General features: G+C 37.9%; 1 protein-coding gene across 6 annotated transcripts in view; it reads right to left on the reverse strand.

Moving 5' to 3' along the window:
* brip1 (BRCA1 interacting helicase 1) overlaps positions 1–21,227 on the reverse strand; it is a 117,825-nt gene that overhangs the window by 47,208 nt on the left and 49,390 nt on the right. For 2 of the 6 annotated variants that reach the window (XM_055196652.2, XM_055196651.2), the window contains one exon: positions 1,730–1,858. The exons of 2 other annotated variants lie outside the window; for them this stretch is intronic. In XM_055196652.2, coding sequence (XP_055052627.2) covers positions 1,784–1,858 — 75 coding nt within the window. In that variant the 3' untranslated portion in view covers positions 1,730–1,783. Of the gene's footprint in view, positions 1–1,726; positions 1,859–21,227 lie in introns of those variants that run through there. 2 more of the 6 variants (XM_073863459.1, XM_073863458.1) reach the window with 2 other exon arrangements.

Here is a 21,227-nt window from a genome sequence, read left to right on the forward strand (position 1 = left end):
AGAATCTATTACATGATCTATCACAGCTGTTTCAATGAGCTGACTGTAAGAAATACTTGTGTATTACCTAAATGTTATTTAATGTTTTTAACCCCATAATTACATGTAATAAATAGTGATGAATATAAAGAGTGATTAATGCTAAATAAGAGGTTAATGCCATGCTTATAAAATAAATAATAATATTGGTCATCATGACAGATATCAATTTGTAAAAAGCTAATTAAATACTAAACAAATAAGCAAGGATAAACCAACAAATAATTAAATTGAGTGCATCTCAATACTTTCAATTTGTTTAAAAACAGGCTTTAAAGATAAATTAAAGAAAAATATGTGTAAAGTCAATGCAGAAAATAGAGAGTTAATAATTTACATTATTACACTGCTCGTTGGAATGCTTGATTCTGATTGGCCAGTCGCGACACTTGCAGGTCTGTTATTCCCAGATAACAACGCTTAAAACTAAAGTCATTTTGACAGGTACAGTTTAATATCACATAAAAAAATACGTCTTTTAATAACATTATAGCCTACACTGAAAAAATTGATTCATTCAATTTGCTCCATTTTTTTGAGGCAAGTGGTTGCAATCAATTTATTTAAAGGTGCAGTGTGTAAATTTTAGCGGCATCTAGTGAGGTTGCGAATTGCAACCAACGGCTTATTCCACTGCTCACTCCTCGCTTTTGGAGCGCATAGAGAAGCTGCGGGGGCCGCCACCAGGACAAACGTCATCGTTGGAGAAAACTTGGTAAAAAATGTGTCCGTTAAGGCCTTCTGTAGGAAAATGGCGGCACAGAATGGCGACTTCCATGTAAGGGGACCCTCTGTGCACTGAAAAAAATGATTCATTGAATTTAATAAATTTTTTTAAGGTAAGTGGTTGCAATCAATTTATTTAAGCATTTAAACAAAAAAGATTAGTAAAGTAAAATAAAATATACAACTTTTGTTTAAATGTAGCATAAATAAATTGATTGCAACCACTTCCCTTAAAAAAATTTATTAAATTCAATGAATCATTTTTTTCAGTGTGTATGAAGATAAAAAGGTCTTGTTGTAAGGTAATAAACACATAACGATTCATTATGAAAGGTCTTTATACACCACTGATAATATAGTTTGTATATTATTTTGCATTTCTGTCAAGAGATCCTTCTAAAAATTACACACTGCACCTTTAAGCTACATTTAAATAAAAAAAGGAAATTAAAATAGAATATAAAACTTTTGTTTAAATGTAGCTTAAATAAATTGATTGCAATCACTTACCTTAAAAAATGAAGTAAATTGAATGAATAATTGTTTTCAGTGTATTTACAAATGATTAAACCAAATAGTGTTTTGTGACATTTGAAGGTCTTATCCTAAAACCAAAATTAACATGTTTTTCTCGCAGAAAGTCTGGATTCATTAAAAATGAGCAAATAAAATATTTCAAATCAATATTTAATGTTCCTTAACTTACTTAATGGGTTAAATAGGCGTGTAATAAGTGGAAAAAATGTACAGGGAGCCAGTTGTTATTACAGAAATAAGCCCCTTCAGTGTGATACAAGACCCACCGCTTCGCGTCAGGTCCGGATCACACGGACGGGGCTTATTTCTGCGACAACAAACGGCTGCCTATATATTATCCCTTATTTAATGAAGAGAAGTGAAGCACTTGTGATTTCTGACTTTATTATGAACAAAGAACGTGTTTTTACACTTTAACAAACATGTATTAATTTCTTTGATTAAAATTAAAAGGAACATAATAGAAAATGACAAATGCAATTCATTCCTCTGAATAATGAGACCCATGGGTATCGATTGTAGAGCACAACTGGAACGCTTGATAAACCATCCCGATCTGAGGAGAAGGAGGGGTACAAGAACATCAGAGATATCTCTCTGAAACATTCCAAAAGTATTTCGATTCACATAAGTGACTTACACAATCCAAAAAAGATCCCATAAAGCACCAACCGAGTCATAAGACACACGAGAACGATATAAATTTCCATTGTTTTATACATAACTTCAATGTTGTGAAGTGCAGTTTTCAGTAGGTTAAAGTACAGGAAGTACTTTAATATGCTTTTAAAACTGAAAAACACTGCCTCACCAAATCCCATCTGATAAATCTAGGATCACTTAAAAAGAACCATCATTGTCATCTGATCAAAACCTAGCCGCCGTTTCTTTTTTCGACCGAAGCTTTGGTATCACATAAAAAGACAAACTGGACCTCTAAAATTCATGCGATTTAACTTTTCACATAAAAAGCAGTCCATCTCCATTAAAAGAGATCCAGGTTTAAGCCTCACATAGAATACTCTAGCTTGTAGTATCTATCGATGTTAGGACCGGAGGGCATCTGGAACTCATTGGAGGAGATCTAGCTGTACCTCTCTCTTGCAGCTTCCCACTGTCGTCCCTAAATCCCGTCTGAAAGCCGCCTAGGCTAGGGACTCTTTGACCCAAAAGCTTAAGCCACTACTGCTTGTAAAATGTGGAACCAGGTCTACGAAGAAGCACTCAGAAGCGTGCTTTAAATACTTAGAGGAGATTTAATATCAACTCCATTATGGCCTTTTTGGAGCACAGTAAATAGTCAATTAGTGGATAATTTTGATTCAATCCACATGCGGCCACATCCGGACAGCTTTCCAGATCCCGCCAACACTTCCCGGATGAAAAGGGGGCGACCGAAAAGGGAGGGGCACCACATAATCCTTCAACTTCCTCTTTTTTTGACTCACCTGCACATTGTAGCAGGCACAATTGATGCATTTCCATTGCATAGTACCCCACGGTTTGGGTCAGCTTACTTTTGGGGCTTTTCCACTGGGTGCCGTACCCAATACTTTTTTTAATACCACCTCAGTTGGGGTCCCAAGCAACCCAAGCTGATACTAAAATGTGACGCGAAAACATTGTAGATAACTGATTGGTCTGAGAGGATCGTCACTACCAGCGTAATCGGTTTGTAAAAGATTAGCTTTACCGTCATGCTCGCTTGCACTGTCTGGAGTAAACCTGTTGTCATTTGGGCTTTGCTGTAAGTTCCCAAACTCCCTTTTAGCAATGAAAAACATCCACAGGTTGTGAATCAGGAACACCATACCAGTTTTTTTGAGAATTGCAGTTTGTGGCAGCACATTCGTGACGTGCACGTCCGCATGTATGCTTAAATGCAACTTAAATGAGGCTTAGCAGAACGCGTCGACTGACGCCACGGGTGTTTGTACAAAAACTCTAGGTGTTATCTAGGTGAAACAGAGATAGTGATAAACGCGATTTGCAAACATCTATTTGTGGTGGTCAATTTTAATTTTGTGGCGGACTGAGAAATAAATGAATGTATGGAAGCATGTATGATGTCACAGCAGTAGGGAGCGCAAATATAACAACACGCCTATAATCCCTCCCACTCTGAAGTGTTACTAAACTCGATGGAAAAGCTAACCAATGCAAAGTGAGGTGAGCCGACCCGACCTGACCCAAACCAAACCGTGGGGTACTCTGAAATGGAAAAGCGTAGTGGAAATATGGCGGTATCCCATGATCAAAAGGTACATCTGGTTGACTCCAATTAAACATAAACCCAACTGTAGAATATTGGGATCCAACATGACTAAGTGGCTTTGGATAAAAGGACCAATAAAAATTAATAATATGCATTATATACGTACCACGGATTAGAGTTTGCTAAGAAAATGCAGGATGGATTAATCTTTTATTCCCTGGATTAAACAGAGGTTGCTGAGGCTGAAATATTGTGTGCTGAAATGGCAAAAGAACACAGGCAACAAAACAAGCTCAAATTTGGCAAAAAAATCCACTGTAGGCTTATTTTTATAAATTGGCATTTAACTTTCACAACAAAGCTTTGTAACGCGAACAATGCTGACCCACATCCAAATTCAAACTTGAATCAAAAACGTACATAGCAGGATGTCATTATAAAAACTGTTGCGGTGGGATTTGGGGACTGCAACTGCATAGTGTTCGAATGACTTCATTTTGTGTCACATATGTTGCAATTATGAAAGCCAGTTAATGGCTTAGCGTGTGAATCTGCATGTGAAAGGAAAGATTTTGGACAGTAAATGAGCGTGATATATTTCGTGCCGTTCAAATGTCCACTACTCCACCTCTTTGCAATGGATTTCTATTCAGCCAATCAGGTGTTGATACACCAAGGGCTGCCCCTTTCTCAAGCCCCCCAATCCTAATACAGCATCCTAGCATGTGAAGGAACAAGAGGGAATGCTTAAAGTGTTACAGGGTGTAAACCAACCAGTGAAAGGATTCTTGAAGCAAACTCGTGACCTACAGACGGACCAATCAGTGGTTAAACTAGCTCTCAGTCTGCTTGCCTTTGTCTTTATCTGTAGCAGAGCTACTATACAGGTCAAAGGAAAAGAGATCAGATTCAAAGTCATCTGACCAGGCGCATAAGTGGCATTGAAGCTAGAACAAGATTAGCATGTGTGCTTTAAAAATGATCTTGATGCAACTTCTACTACAAAACTTCAGTCCTTGATGTCTTAACTGCACTCACATCAAGAATATAACAGCATAGTGAGTGTGTTTACAACAGCAATCCAAGTCTTTTACTCCCACAACAGAATTCCTTTAAAGGCATTAGTCATTTAAGGAAGCGGAAAACCAATTTGTTTTAGCTCAAGGCACTGTTTAGGCTTACCTTACATGTACAAGTTATGTTACTACAGCCCATATTTAATTTATTTCATCCAAATAACCAATGAACGCGTTTAATACTTGACAGAAAAGACTCAACGGGCGCTACCTGGAGTGGATACTACACTGACATAACAAACAGGGACAGGTCTATTCATATACAGTATAGACAGGTTAGTGTAGAGGAAGAGAGATTGGCTGTTTGGCACATTCAACCATCTGGAGTGTCAATCCCCTCTACTGGCTGAATACTGTTACTGCAAGCCCATGCAAATTCAACTTAAAGGCATAGTTCACCAAAATACGAAAATTCTCTTATAATTTACTCAACCTTATGTCATCCAAGATGGTGTCTTCTAAAGCAAAATTATATGTTTGTAAGAAAAAAGATTATTTATGAATATTTTGAGCTTATTCAGCGATTGTGTATCTGTGCAGATCACATCCAAATGCAATAGTGGGCAATCATGGCCTAGTGGTTAGAGAGTCGGGCAACCAGAAGGTTGACAATTCTCAAGACTGGCAGGACATTGGCCATTAAATCAATTTCACAATTTATATGCTTATCTGTATATGGGTGATTCTCGCAAAATTAGACTTATGAGATGTCATGAAACATTTTGATAAAAAAAGTAAATGCGAAAGTAAGAGTATCAAAATAAGAAGCATACAGTTACAAACATCTCTTCACATACTTGCACATGATTTTAAATTACATCATACAAACCAATTTTTTTTCACATTTAGGGGAAATTTTTCATTACCGCAACGTGTCCATGACTGGATTTGGGTTCTTTGACATGGAAATATTTATAATTAAAAAAATCAAAAAAATAAAAAGCTTCAGTGCATGTTATACTATAAACATTTACAGTAAAGAAACATGTGGTATTTGTGATCATTGGTAAATGTAGAGACAATAATAAGGAATAAATCATTGTTTTAGCCCTCAAGGAACTACCATTTAAAAAAAATTGTTGGAAGGGACATAATTGACTGTGACACTCAAGATGGCTACCAGGTAATCAGTTCTTATTTTTACTCTCCAGATAAAAGTTGAAATTTTGTTTGTCATAGTACCTAGACAACTTTTTAGTTCTCATTACCAAAACATGAGTTTGTAAATGCATATATTTAATGTAATATCATGTTGCGGTAATGATATTTTTTTTATCTAAAATCTAAAAATGTTAAATAATTTTATAGGAAATATGTTTTAAATCCTCTAAAAATAATGGTTATAGTAAGTTCAGACCTTTATCTTATATGTGCAAAAAAATTGGCTTCAAGTTTTTTTTTATTCTGATGCTGGAGACGGATTTCGTGAGAATGGACACTGGATTTCGTAGGAATCATCCATATTTCTTTACTTTGAAATTGTACTGCTGTGAGATCAAACTGTAATAGAACTTAAATATTTGTAAAAGGCATAAATCTATTTATTACATGTCCAGGCCAGTGTCTATTTCAGTCTCACCTCTGCCACTTCACTATTGTTACTAGTAGACGATTTCAATCCCATATACTGTGAAGGAATCACTATGGGATTAAGCAAATGAAAAGCCTTGTGCTAAAACATTGGTCCTTTTTAAAATCCCAACAGAGATTTCCCTCCCAAGACCTCACCTCCGGCCTGAACGCAGATCTAGTGTTTAGTTTGACAAATACAGCTTACGGAAGATCAGGCCACCAGAGACTGGCAGAGAGGATAAGAGCATCTAAAAGTGATTACCTGGCTAAAGCAGGAGAAGGAGTACAATACAACCTTGTTTGTCATTTTGCACGCCTTGCCAAGCAAAGCCTGTATTGCTAATTAGCCAGTTTTATTGGTGAAGGAAGAAGAGTTATGTTCAAGAATCTGCTTAAAGGGGACATATCATGAAAATCTGACTTTTTTCATGTTTAAGTGCTATAATTGGGTCCCCAGTGCTTCTATTAACCTATAAATTGTGAAAAAGATCAAGTAACTTAGTTTTGGTAAACCATTCTCTGTAAGCATGTGAAAAAATACCTCATTGAAATTAGGCTCCCCCTGTGATGTCAGAAAAGAATAGTACCGCCCCTTAATCTGCACTATCCAACCACGGCACTGTAATTTAGTGCAGAAATCAGCTCATTTGCATTTTAAAGGACACACCCAAAAACTTGCAAATTTTTGCACAAACCTACAAATTGGCAGTTTTAACATGCTACAATAAGTTATCTGCTAAAACTTCACATATGTACTCTTGGGACAGGAAAGACTTATTTTACATCATGAAAAGTCTTGTGAAATGTCACCTTTAATACAAAGTAAAAAAAGAAAATCATAACACCTAGAGACTTGAATTGAGAATTGTATAAGTATAACATTTCAACAAAATAACATTTTTCAATTTGCTAAAGGATAAATGGCCTTTCAAGGGGTCACTGCCCAAAAGCTTTGCCAACTTGTGGCACTGGAAGTGCACTAAATCCGAGATGGAAGGCAAACTAGAGGATTAGTCCTCAGTTAAGGCTCAAAGAGTCTTTACAGGTGATTTGAAGCTCATCCTTGCTGGCTTACGTAAAGCTGTCCTGAGCTGATATTGCATCGTGGTCAGGACAGGTGTCTACTTTTTTAAGTTGACATATTGAACAACAAGCAGGCTTGTGGAGGTTAGCAAGGTCATCTTCTAAATGTTACAATAAACATATTGTATTCCAAAAATGTGTGATATTTACGCTAAACACAATCTTGGGTAATTGTCATTGAGATATGGACCTAAAGAGTTTATATAAGTTCCTCTGATGTACATATTGGTACCAAATGCGTACATATCTGTACCTAAGGGTACATAGTTGGACCTTTTAAAAAGTAAAACATTTTCTAACAGTGAGGTCGGCCAAATGTGGATTCATAAAGCTTAACAAAGAAGCTAATTCCTTCTGCTCAGCCTTGGTGACCTTTCATGCCCTGAATTTGTTGTGAACTCCTCTAGAAGTAATAAAGGAGATAAAGGTAAGACATATTGTAGTACAGCTGCATAACTCTGATTTGCAGCCAAGCAAATAGATAAAAAGCACCAATGAAGGAAGAGTGATACACCTTTCACCTGTCACGCTTGGACACTGCCGAAACACAGAGGGAATGGTGGGAATGCAAAAAATGTATGAAAGGTCACAAGATTAGACGGGTCATGTTGTCACGATGTGTGTCCATGCACATATGATCTAGTTCATGTCCCTACAGTTTTTGGCTCTACTCGCCACACCCTTTGTGCTATGGGTCGTTGTATGTTTGTAAAGGGCCAATGCAAACAAGGCCGTTGGTGTATGACCACTTTAAATGAGACATAAAGGCCAGAGAAAACAGACAAATGTTGTTTCGGTTAAAGAAACGCGTTTACATGTTTTTCCAAGTGTTATTCAGTTCATTACTGAGATGTTGCAAAATAAGAAAGGCTTTTTTATGTGGCTTATTTGCTGACACTCACAGAGATGTATCCAGATTTTCTCACTGACTTAATGAAAACACCTGAACACGTGGAAAACATTAGGAAGGCAGGACACAGATTCACAATAGGAACAAACAGTGCACTGGGAGGCAGACATGCCTTATTATAATAAGGAAGATGATTTAAATATTTCCATTTCATAACAGAAAACCTTTACATCAAATTTGATACACTGGACATTACTTTCAAGTTAAGAATTTAGCTTAAATTAGAATAAAAACTTGATATAAAAAGAATTTTAAAAAGTGAATTAGAAAATTTTGATTACTTAAATGTCCTTACTTAAACGACATCTAGTGGTGAGATTATCCGTTATCCGTAGCATCTACGTAGCCTGACGTGCAACTCGCCAAATTTTTAACAGCATGTCAGTTCTTCGCAGGACCGCAAGCGCTGTGATTGGTCCACTAGAACCCCTCCCGTCAGGTAAAAAAAACGGCATCATAGGTATTTCTGTATGCGATGGTGAGAACAAAGATGGGCCGCTGCTACTGTGGTGGATAGTGCCTACCAGCGGTCTGCATGTGTGTTTGCACGTCGGCGTAGAAGTATATATGAAAACCGACACGTATCCTACGCCATCGTGGCTACATCAACGTACACACAACTATGAGCCCTTCAGTACATAGCTCACCCCTCAATTTCGAAATGCATAGAGCGGTAGCTACGGTAGCTGCCAAGACAAACATATCATCGACAGACAACGTAGTGACGAAGCGTTTCGTAGAACGGTTTGTGTGTTTAGTATGTACGGCTCATTCTAAGGTAATTAAAACAATTTATAGTTCATTATGTAAGCTCTTTTTACACAAATAATATTGTTATGTATATTATATTGCATTTCTGTCAAGAGATCCTTCTAAAGTATTAACATGTGTTTTCGTCGATCGGATCACAAGTGGATGACACTAAAGACAGGTGTAAACCAATAAGCTGGTGTGTGGTGGGCGTTCTGGTGCAATATGGCTGCCGTCGCATCATCCAGGTGGATGCTGCACATTGGTGGTGGTTGAGGAGATTCCCCCATTCATATGTAAAGCGCTTTGAGCACTGAGAAAAAAAGCGCTATATAAATGTAACGAATTATTATTAATTAATTATTAAACATTGTTCAAAAGTTTTGAGCTTGTCCACTTTCGACCACATGCAGAGATAGTTGAAAAAACATTCGACCGGCTTGCTTTGTGGCATAAATGCACATGTGGTTGAATGTGTTCGAACAGCCACAAAAGACGTCTACTCTCTGCCTATTTATCGATGCATCAAGCACAATGTTCATCTTTACAAAACTAACGCAGTTAGTCTTTCATTAGTTTCATTTTGCGAGCGTGTGAAAGTTGCGCAAGCTTGTTTCATAAATTGCGCTGAAATATCAGAGAAAGCTCTTACATATACATATAGACGGCTTCAGCAGTAACAACATAAACAAGCGGTTGTCGTGGTCCACACGTAACTTCCGGTAAACTCAGCTAAGAATAAATAACAACAAAGTTCTTTAGACGTAGTTTATTTAGCAAAAAAACAACACATATATTACCTAATTTTCGACGAGGCATTTGTTCAAGAGATCAGTTTAGCAACTAGTCAGACCATTAAAAAAAAAAAAGCAGCGGACTCCGACATAGTTCACGTCAATTTAAACCCATCATTACTTCCATTTGCGTTTAAATGACAACAGAGGGACTCACCCACAGTCTCCACAGACCACCCCATCAAAAAGTAAGCAGGACAGAAGTTTTCAAAAGTGGACAAAAAAAGACAGATTTAAATACCAGGTGTAAATGGAATGTGTTTCTCTCATCCACTAATAAAAAGGATAAACGATAATTTGTTACTGCTGAAACCGTCTATAAAGAGTGCATGTTGTTACATAACATTTTGAATCAATCACTTAACTTTAAAATACCCATTCAGATCATTCATTGGCCACCTTTGGTCCCATTCTAGGGTATTGTATAACCATGCACCTCATGATACAGCAAGGTGCCACCTTTAATTCCAAACAATGAATTCTTCATTGGAGCTTGCTTCTCATTTGGTATATGCAGCGACATGTTTGCATATCTTATAAAGAATCTGGATGATTGACAAGCTGTATGCCGCATGAAAACACGTTGTTCTTGTCAGAAGAATGCTACTTTAGTGGTCAAATGAACCATAGTGACTTCTGCTGAATGTAAAACTGAACTCGATGTCAAGACATTTTGAAAGTGACAAGGCATGAGAAGACACACCGCTTAAGCTTAATAAACATCACTACGCCAATCCCCCGAATAAACCAGATACAAAGAAATCCAATTACACAGTCTTTTGCCATTAATTAAAAGAGAATTCGAGGACAAAGAGTCCCAATCAGGTCAGGCTAAAAGCACTAGAGAGCGAGGACTACAGAGAGGAAACAGAGAGGCAATATCTCTCCTCTAGTTTCACATGGACTTTTGTTTCCCACTTAGTTTGCTAATCTTTCTGTTGATATAGATACAAGAGTTTCATTTTTCTGCTCTGCTTGTAGACATGATTCTACTACATTAAAGCAGACACTGCAGTACGAGTACCCGCATGATGTATTTGTTCAACCGATAAAACAATGTATGGAAAGTAGGACACTTTATGCGCTCATGTAGCAGAAAGGGAGGGGCAAACCAAGTTAAACCTTAAAACACATGGCAAGCATTTTAATCGTTATTTTCAACCAGAAAACAGTTCTGTGTAGTAAAAGTAAACACTTGATTGTCAAATACATAACAGTCAAAATTCACATAGTAGCCCACAGTACAATTTAGGTACAGTACCCTTACAAATTTGAACCATGTTTTTTTGTGATAAAAGTGTAGTAGCCATGATATATTTTGTTGTATTAATTACTATTAGCAAAACCATTTACTACAGGAACCATGGTTTTTGAAATCCATGGTTTACAAAACTTTGGTTATTTTGTGGTAACCATGGTTTTACTACAGTAACCTAGGGCTGCCTGATGATAAGTTGCGACCACTGATCTATATAAATGACTGGATTGCGCATAGAACGCTTAACGTAACAGCGTGAGGTGAAGCCAGCGCAGAGTTCGAGCCGCCATCTTGGTATACCCAACCGGCAGACGGCGTCATTGACTTCCATTCAAAATCACGTTTTAAATTCACCCGCTTTACAGCGTATCAGTCACGCAAGATTATTTTAAGGATATGTGTACGTAAATTAACTGTTAATTCTGGTGTTATTTGTAATGTTTATGCTTTAATCGGGCAGGAAATAGATTTATAAAAAACCGTTAAGGTGAGTGTGTCTGCTGCGTTCTGTTAATGACACGGGTATAAATAAAGTTTTTTTGACATTCAGCTACACGGTCAGCGTTATTTCTCTTAATAAGTTTAGGTAACTTGTAAGTTTAGATAACATAAAACCAGCTAATTATTGCATGCACATACGGTACAAAGTATGATCATTTATTAAGATTTCAGAATGAGCACGTTTGTCATTAATACTAAATATGCTGCGGACTGACTGCTGATCTATTACCGTAATGAATATGAATGTATAATTACTGATTAAAAACTAAAATGTACAACTTTCAGTAAATAACTATGTACATGCTTAGGACGTTTGTGTTGTCATAATGTACAGGGTAACTTCAGATATAAAAACGAAGACTAGTAAAGTGATGTTTTATCATTAAAATCTGATCGCGTCCATTGATTTAATGGAACGTTTGGGTATACCAACATGGCGGCGCGGTGGCTTCACAGTTGTGACGTCATGCGCAGTCCAGTCATTTATAGAGATCAGTGGTTGCGACTAATCGTTTGCAAAATAAAAGTCTTTGTTTACATAATATATGTGGGTGTACTGTGTATAATAATTATGTATAAACAAATAAATACATATGCATGGATGTATAATTTAAATAAAAAAATATATTTATATAATAAATATTTAGATTTATATATAATATAAATTATATATAAATATAAAATTTTATTTACACATCCAAATATTTCTTAAATATGTATGCATGCGTGTGTGTGTATTTATACATAATTATTATACACAGTACAACCACATATATTATGTAAACAAAAACTTTTATTCTGCAAACGATTAGTCACAACCAATTGTTAGGCAGCCCTACAGTAACCATGTTTTTTTTTGTTTTAACTGTAGTAAAACCATGGTTAATATTAAGGTTACATTTGGGGTACTAATATGCACTTAATGGTACCTCTAAGTTACTAATATGAACTCTTTAGGTGCAAAAGTGTACTTTTTGAAAGGGTACCGCACAAGTAACAGCCGGGGACCATTTTTTATCATTTCATCAGACAGTGTAACTCTGGTCCTTATTTTGTAATCTTACCAAGTCCACCAATGCAAGGCATGTCAGGTGATTTACAGTGTGGTTGAAGTGTGTATTACTTTAAAGTGGAAATCTGACAGTGCAAATTCAAATGTGGTGGTTGGAGAAAACTGACATATTAAAACATCAAAGCAAAACATTTGATAAATTATGGATCCCTTTATATGAAGACTGCTTGACCTGGTTTCACTAGCTGAGACAGGTTGACCATCCGGTTCCATGATGTCTTTTTTTAAAGGATTAGTTCATTTTCTAAAAAAATCCAGATAATTTACTGACAACCACGTCATCCAAAATGTTGATGTCTTTCTTTGGTCAGTTGAGAAGCAATTATGTTTTTTGAGAAAAACATTCCAGGATTTTCCTCATTTTAATGGACTTTAATGGACCCCAACACTTAACAGTTTTTAATGCAGTTTAAAATTGCAATTTCAAAGGACTCTAAACGATCCCAAAAGAGGCATAAGGGTCTTATCTAGCGAAATGATTATCATTTTTGGCAAGAAAAATGTGCACTTTTAAACCACAACTTCTCGTCTTCCTTCGGTCCTGTGATGCGCCTGTGCGACCTCACGCAATACGCACTACCGGCGCAACGTCATAGAATGTCTCTGAACAGGTTCACGCCGTCTTTTGGGGGATTCAGACTAGACCCTCCATTGACCTCCATCCAAAACAGCGAAACAAAGCAACGGTCGCACACAGCCGGCAGGCGTAATTAACTTATGAAATCACTCAGATTAAACATGTTGAGTAATTATCTGTCCACCCTGCCTGCCATAGAGCGCGAAAGATACATTAACATATTTCATTTGGTCATAATAAAAACATGTCCCTTTCATTCTCCCAGCGTCAAATTTGTGTAACAACGCTCCCTATTGGCCAGAGGTGTCTTACCTGGACATTTACTCGTACCTCATCGAGTCAACAGGGAAGCAAGTGAATGATTTTAATTCGTATTTGAAAGTTACTTCGTATTCATATATTATGTCTTTATATTTAGAGTAATGAGTGCACTTTTCCGTCGAGTCATACAACTAACTGGCTTAGCGATATTTCCAGCAATCACTGGATGGCGTTGTTACACAAATTTGATGCTGGGAGAATGAAAGAGACATGTTTTTATATTGACCAAATTAAATATGTTAATTTATCTTTCGCGCTCTGTGGCCGACAGGGTGGACAGATAATTACTCAACATGTTTAATCTGAGTGATTTCATAAGTTATTTACGCCTGCCGGCTGTGTACGAAGGTTGCTTTGTTCCACTATTTTGAATGGAAGTCAATGGAGGGTCTGTTTTTCCCCCCAAAAAGGGGCAGTGACGAAATTTACAGTCAAGTTCCCGGATGTGCCGGTGGTCCGTATACGTCATCACGTCAAGAGGTCACGGATGACGTATCGAAACTAAGCCCCAGTGTTTACAAGTGTGGAGAAAGAGGACCGTTCCGACTTTGTTGTATGTCGAATGATACTAATTAATGTCTTTGTGTCAGTTCATTGTTTAAAATGGTCTGCAATGTGCGTTTCGTATATGTAACATGTGACCTATTCCCATCATTTCACAATGACGTGAGGTCATGCTGGCTCATCACACAATGCCGAGGAAGAAGAGAAGTAGTGGATTAAAAGTGCATATTTTTTTATTTTTCATCTTGTTTGAGATCATTTAGAGTCCTTTGAAACTACCATTTTAAACTGCATTAAAACTGTAAAGTGTTGGGGTAAAGTCCATTAAAATTAGAAAAATCCTGGAATGTTTTCCTCAAAAAACATAATTTCTTCTTGACTGAACAAAGACAGACATCAACATTTTGGATGACATGGTGGTGAGTAAATTTTTTTTTGTTTGTTTAAATAGACTAATCCTTTAAATATATCTTTTTTTACTATAACAATTTTATTTTTTAATTCTGTCTTGTGTGTGAATGTTTTAAGTTTGATTTCAGCCTTCTTTGGATATCTCTTGTTTACAATTTTGTGTTACATTTAGTGAAAGAAAAGCAAAATGAAATAATAAGTGGCGCTATTAAATCACATTCACATACAGCACTATCCATACTGCCCTTATCAAGCAAAAATTCAATTTTAACTAAACCACTTGATTATTCACATAGTGATGCAGAAAATAGCACACAAAAGCAAAAAACCGGTCCTGGCTATGTCAGGAAACCTTTCTGTGTGGAGTTTGCATGTTCTCCCTGTTTACTCTGAATTCATTTGTATATGGATTAACCAGTTCGCACCATGAATATAGCCATAGATACTGGAATGGCGTTAAGAATAAACAAACAAACAAAAGCAAAACTTCTTATCTTTTTAGGCCTAGTTCAGTTTAATTCATTTATAAATGAGCTTACAGGCAAAGAGTCAAGTTCTCAATCACCCAATTGACGCAACAGACTGTCGTCTTCAATTAATTTCTTCATTCTCATCCAAACTAAACCAACAAACATCCTTGTGTCACAAGAGTGGATAGCGGACTAACGCAAAGTGTCTAAAGTGCAGCTTAGTTGACATCCTGTCAACATCTGAAACATGCATGCCAAACAATCGTGTTGTGGATAAAGATGACTAAATAAGCATATGTCGTGGACTATAAATATGCTATCAAATTAAGCTTGTTTAAAACTAAGAGTATAAATAAAATGTTTGTGAATCAACCAAAATAGCAAAAAAAAATGTGCCAAAAAATCCCTCACAAGTGAAAACCTGGCGCAAGCTGTTGAAAATAAATGAATGATGCTAGGATTATATATATAAACACTATTGGTGATAAAAGGTATTATTAGTACTGTTAGCGAAAGGGATCAGGCACTGTGATAAATCACTTATTCATATTTACCTTGTTACCAAATGTTGACAAAATTATAAGTCATGAATCAAATCTCGACCTGAAAAACACTTTTAATAAACCGCATAAAACATTTCCTCTCATATACTGTACAAACGACCAACAGATATCTAGCCTATCCCCAAATTCACTGTCCCACTCACATCTCCTTTTCCCCACCCTTGTTTGCTGTTGGATTACTCGTATAGCTTGTGATCCTATTGGTCTTTGTGCTGTATGTTTGTGTATGTGCTGTGAGCATATAAGAGTGTGAGAGAGCACAAGTCTTTTGTTCATGTGATAGCATGTGTGAGAAGGGGAATCCTTAAGCTTTCTCTGTCTTTACCAGTAACACCCTTGCTGCCATTAGCAATCCAGTTGCTTATATGAAACAGCACTCTAAACTTTTAAAAGTGGCTTAACTGTGGGCCAGGCAAATATTGACTGTTGGCAATTAAACTCTTTGTTCATGAAAGATTAAGTGAAGCTCTCAAGCCAGACGATTGTGTAAAGTGGAGCAGAGGAGACGTCCAATGACCCAGCGTTGCGTGACTCAAATTCATTTTTATTCTTTTGGCATTTGGAAAACGACAAATGTTTACTATTGAAAGTCTAAGATAAGCAAAGCCGACAGTGTGAAGAAAATGTGATGTCACATTTTCTAAACAGTAGCACCTTGTCATTAATGTTTATTGAGTATATAAAAACTATATAAAATCGAATTTTCTGCCATGTCATAAAAAGCTATTAAATGAATCTAGGACCGAAAGGTCGTGATGGTCTGAGATGGGCACTGACAGGTCACTGTGTACCGAGCTGTAAGTCCCCTGGGAAACCTTGTTGGTTTAGACACTCAATTAGTTTTGGGGGGTCTGAAGTGTGTGTGCTTTTTTATTTTCTTGGCCTCTCCTAGGCGCCCTCATAATCTTCCCTTACGCTTTAAAACTCCCAAATCCTTCCAAGTACATCCCATACAATAGCTTGATTCGGTACACAAAGCATTTTCAGTGAAAACTGCTAGGCCAGACAAATTATTTGCCTGATACAAAGGAGAGATATTTGCTTGCGTTTGCATTGTTAATTGCCGAAAGCCTCCATGAGTTTGAACAGCTTGGCAAAGCCGGTACTGGAAGAGACCCAGACACAGATGTCCTCACACCACCAAGAAAACAGGCATACTTACATGTCATTTAGAGACGACCAAGTCTTTGGAAGATTGTAAACAAGAGCGTCCATCCGTTACCAGAGGTAAAGGGCAGGTATACAGAAGTGTTGGCGGACAGCGCCCCCTATTTACAAATAAAAGAACTACCATTAAAGAAACGTGTGATGCGGTGACGTTTTGGCCCACCAAAAGAGGAGGGTAATTAGAGATGGCCCAACGGTCCAGTCGGCAAACTTAGGGATGCCGCGTTCCTCCTGCCCACTTCACTGCATAATTGGACACATGACAGAAGATGCACAACGGGGAGCAGAGGCCTCATGGGCAAAAAGTGGGTCATGAATGAAAGCCAATTAACCGATGAAGACACTGCATTCAAAAAAAGCACCTTGTATAAATGAGGGTATTACAAAAAAGGTGGGTACGTCTGGGTCATGACATATAACGTGAATGCAAAGCGTGCAAAGCATCCCTTCGAACCCGACAGGGTTAACAGCTTCAACCAGATCGTATGTACCTCCCTGTTCACACAGCTGGTGGAGACAACTCTAAAGCTCCCTTTCTGTCAATAATCCTGTTTGCCTTCTCATTATCTCTAGCTTTAACGCCTCAGTCTCACTCCTAATTCTGCAAACGGCCTCCACAAAGGCACGCGGCTCAACAGGGCAGCAGGAAACACTGTACGGCAATTATAAACATGTTCTGTTTTCCAATGGCAATCCCTCATCTCTCTCCGACCCCATGTGTTAATATTTGCATTTATGGTATAAGACAGGATTGCAGCACTACGCTTGATGACAGTACTGTCGTCAGCCCTCTATAGGGGCTTTAGGAGAGCTCAATTCTTCAGCCAGTCCAAGCTTGTACAAGAGGAACAAACTACTACAGTATGTCCTGCTGATCGCAACACCACAAGCAAACCAAACGATGCTATACAGAGAAAGTTCATAAGTTCAAAGGTTTAGTTGACATTGGAGTTTAAGGTTGACATCAAAAAGGCATCACATCTTAAAGCAGTGATTAAGTATAATATGATTGAGGAGAAAAAAAGATTTCTTTTATAGACATATGCACACATGTGTGTCAAAAAGACATCTGTCTAACTGGCTATGAAGGTCAGCGTGTTGATTGTGTATATTTTTAAATCAGACAATAGTGTGGTGCATACTGACATCTACTGGCCTTGTATGCAAAGTCTTTCAACTGTACAATAAATGAACAGTTCAGATTTAATTCATAGCATATTTACAGTACAGTGTGGTCTGAGGCTGAGCCAACATAAAAAATCTGTGATTTAAAATCTATTCAAAAGCTAATAATGAATCATGATTGCCACAGGTTACTGTAGTTCATCAATTAAATAAGCGACAAGTGTCAACACGGACCAGGTTTAGATCCTTACTACCACTGATGCACACAAGGAACCATTTTCCTTTCTTAAATCATATTGGGATAAACATCCGGTTTTAAACGTGTAGAGGTCGACTGCCAGCTGTTGTTAAAGCAAAAGAGCTATAAATGTTCTATAATTATTATAATTTTTTTTCAGGGTTCCCACACCTTCAAATTCAAGGACCTCTAAGGACTTTCCAGGTCCAATACCCTCAAATTCAAGGACTAAATGTGGGGACACATTTCAAGCTAGGCTACATCGTGTTACCTTTTAAGATACATTGTTACAGTTCCCTTTCGAGGGAACTTGCGCTGCGTCACTGCTGTGACACTTTGGGGACGCCTCCAGGGGTAAGTGCGTCTGAATGTATATCAAATTCAACCAATGGTGAGGCTTAACGATAAAAACACGGTGACGCGGGAGCCAGGAAGTATATCGCTATCTGAAATATGCCAAAGATGGCGTTACAGGGACGCAGGAAGTACGGCAAGGAAGACGCAGCGTCTCGTTCCCTTCCCAGGAAACAAGAGTTACATACGTAACCAGAGACGTTTTCACAACTAAGCAAAAAAGCATTTTGGTATGAAGCAACATTCGCATACAGAATAAACAAGCATTTAACGCGAACAGTTTAGCACTTGCTTAAAAAGTCTAGAACTTTTATGATATTATCCTACACTACACAGGGAATAATATGGATTTCTTTTCCAGAAAACTTCTTGAATAAAATGACCTGTATCTATGCATGTATAATTTTCAAAAACTTCCCAGGGCCTTGAATTTTTTCCCCCAGATTCACAAACTTTCAAGGATTTCAAGGACCCGTGGGAACCCTGTTTTTATTTAACAATTTACTAAAATTGTTATGCAGTAAATATGTAGTATGTAACACTTTTTTATATAAAAATATATAATTATTATAACATAAAATATTACAATTAAAGCATTTCCTCATAAGTTGTAAATATAGAGCTATACATTTGAATATGCATGCATGCATGTAAAATGAATATCATATCCCCAGACAGACACACCCAAACACAAACAGATACTGAGTGGTTCAGTTCCGAAAGAAAGGGAGATATCGAGCATGAATGCACCTCGATCTCTATAAACATAATTGATAACAAAGCTTAACACAGCACTTTCCTGTGCACTCAAAAACAATGCTTTGTTGGGTGTGATTGGAAAGTCAAAGAGAAAGCAAATATGGATCCTAGCGCGGATAGACGGCCACAATACATCAGAGCAGCGCTTTAATGTAACACCTGCTGTCCAGGCCTGCGAGTCATTGTGCCCCTAACAAGGCACTCATGGGCATAAAAGTGCATCGCTCCCTGGCTGCTTTTGTGGCCAGCCATGACCGTGTTTGCTTACGAGGTGTTCTCCTGGTGCGACAGCGATGCTCTCATTGTCAGAAAGCCCATGGGCTTTGTGCGCTGACACGAAGAGGAAGGGAGGGGAGCTTCAGATGCGTGAGTGCGTCTGGACGTTAGCCAGTGGAGCTTCTCAACAGCGAGAGGCACCTGTGCCGACACCTCCTCTTGTTCTTTTACATAACTAATCCCTCGCTAAAGCACACAAACTTCTGAGCGCTGATCCTTTCACCGCATAAGTAGCTTTCATCTATTTGGAAAATGACAAGACTCGCACAAACACTCACAGTTTCTAAGGTATCACCTCTGTTGTTGCAATGATTCTGGCTTGGGGCTGTTCTGACACCAATCTTTTTATTTGCTGCTCAGCTTGTATATTCTGTATTAATGTAATAAACACCTGCCTCAGGTTGTAGCTATTGAGCAAAACAAGCTAAATATCATTGCGGCAGTAAAAGTGCACGTCTATTGGCCGATTCATCTGAATAAAGCCACGAGCCACGGTTCAATGAAATTGTAAAGATAAAAGTCAACCGCTCGGCAAAAAGCACTTCAACACTTTAAATTCCCACTGAAAGCTGTTCTATACAACGTCCTGCTTCCGATGACAATTCATCGGTCCTTCGTTACTCATTCTGTCTTTATTGTGCCGAATCCTTTGAAAACTACAAGATGTTCGGCACTATTGGCTTGTGCCCACATGCTAATCTCTCACCTAGGCCTTAAACCGGTTTAGGGATTCATCAATTTAAAATGAAAGCTAAAAAACTTGGACTGCAGTGAGTGGGTTGAATTAAAGCAACAGTATTAGCGTGCTAAATAAACAGTTGCTTTTCCCATGATGCTTGTGTAGTGATGAGTCAAGGAAAATGTTGAGCATGCAAAATTTACCCAACCCAAGTCTATTGCACAGTCTGTCTGTCAGCGACAGCCTCTGTCGGTCGGCCGCCACTCCGAGAAGTCTAAGAAGCCCCTACGACACAGAGGATGCGGCAGACCCGATGTTTGCGGTGTTAGCATGCGCGTCTGTATACAAATCCTGCATCGGAGCTGTCTGAGCCTGCACATTAGGGCAGATGTCTGTCAGCAGAGCTCATTTGCTTAAACAAACCGCCATGGCACTCCACATGTGGCCCCTATTCATTAGCGTGGCACTTCAAGCCCTGCGTGTTTTGACACACCGTGTCTCAAAGCTTCCAATATTTACACAGGCAGAGACCACCTACATTCTAGCGAGCACACAAATTCGCTTGCAGGCACACATACACCCTTCACTCCTGGCACTTCTAAAGCATTCAATTTTCACTTAAGTTTCCTTCACTCATTTGCAAGCTCTGACACTTAACCAGAGAAAGGAGGAGTCACGCATTCTCTCACAGCCACACGCATTTTTTTCCACACAAACTTCTACAAACAGACGTGACATCCATCATTCTGAGGGCTGGCAGCTGGATTAAACAGTAGACGATTGATTGGTTTCTCTGATGAAATCTATCAACTTGTTAAGAACATGCTTGCTGTTTACTTAGGAATGGTTCTTGGTGCACTAGCACACAGTCATGGAGAGACTACACATGGAAGTGGACACCATAGGGATTGTCTCTGGCATTGTAATTATTATTACGTTTGCAAATATGTATTATTAAATTTCTGGAATTAAAAGTGTTACACAGAGTACTACACTCACTGGTAGCTGAATAGACAAATTACTCAAAATATTAAAACTAATGATAAGGAAATGTGATATAATTGGAAAAAGTTTACAAAAAGATGTCATTTATTAACATTGGTTAATGCATTATCTCCCATGAACTAACAATGAATATATTTTTATATCGTTTATTAATGTTAGTTATATTACAGGTCCATTGAATGCTTGAATCTGATTGGCTAATGAACGTTCTGAGGTGTGCAATTATTTTCTGGGAAATGCACGGC

This window comes from Misgurnus anguillicaudatus, chromosome 24 (assembly GCF_027580225.2).
Source record: "Misgurnus anguillicaudatus chromosome 24, ASM2758022v2, whole genome shotgun sequence".
Lineage (NCBI taxonomy): Eukaryota > Metazoa > Chordata > Actinopteri > Cypriniformes > Cobitidae > Misgurnus > Misgurnus anguillicaudatus.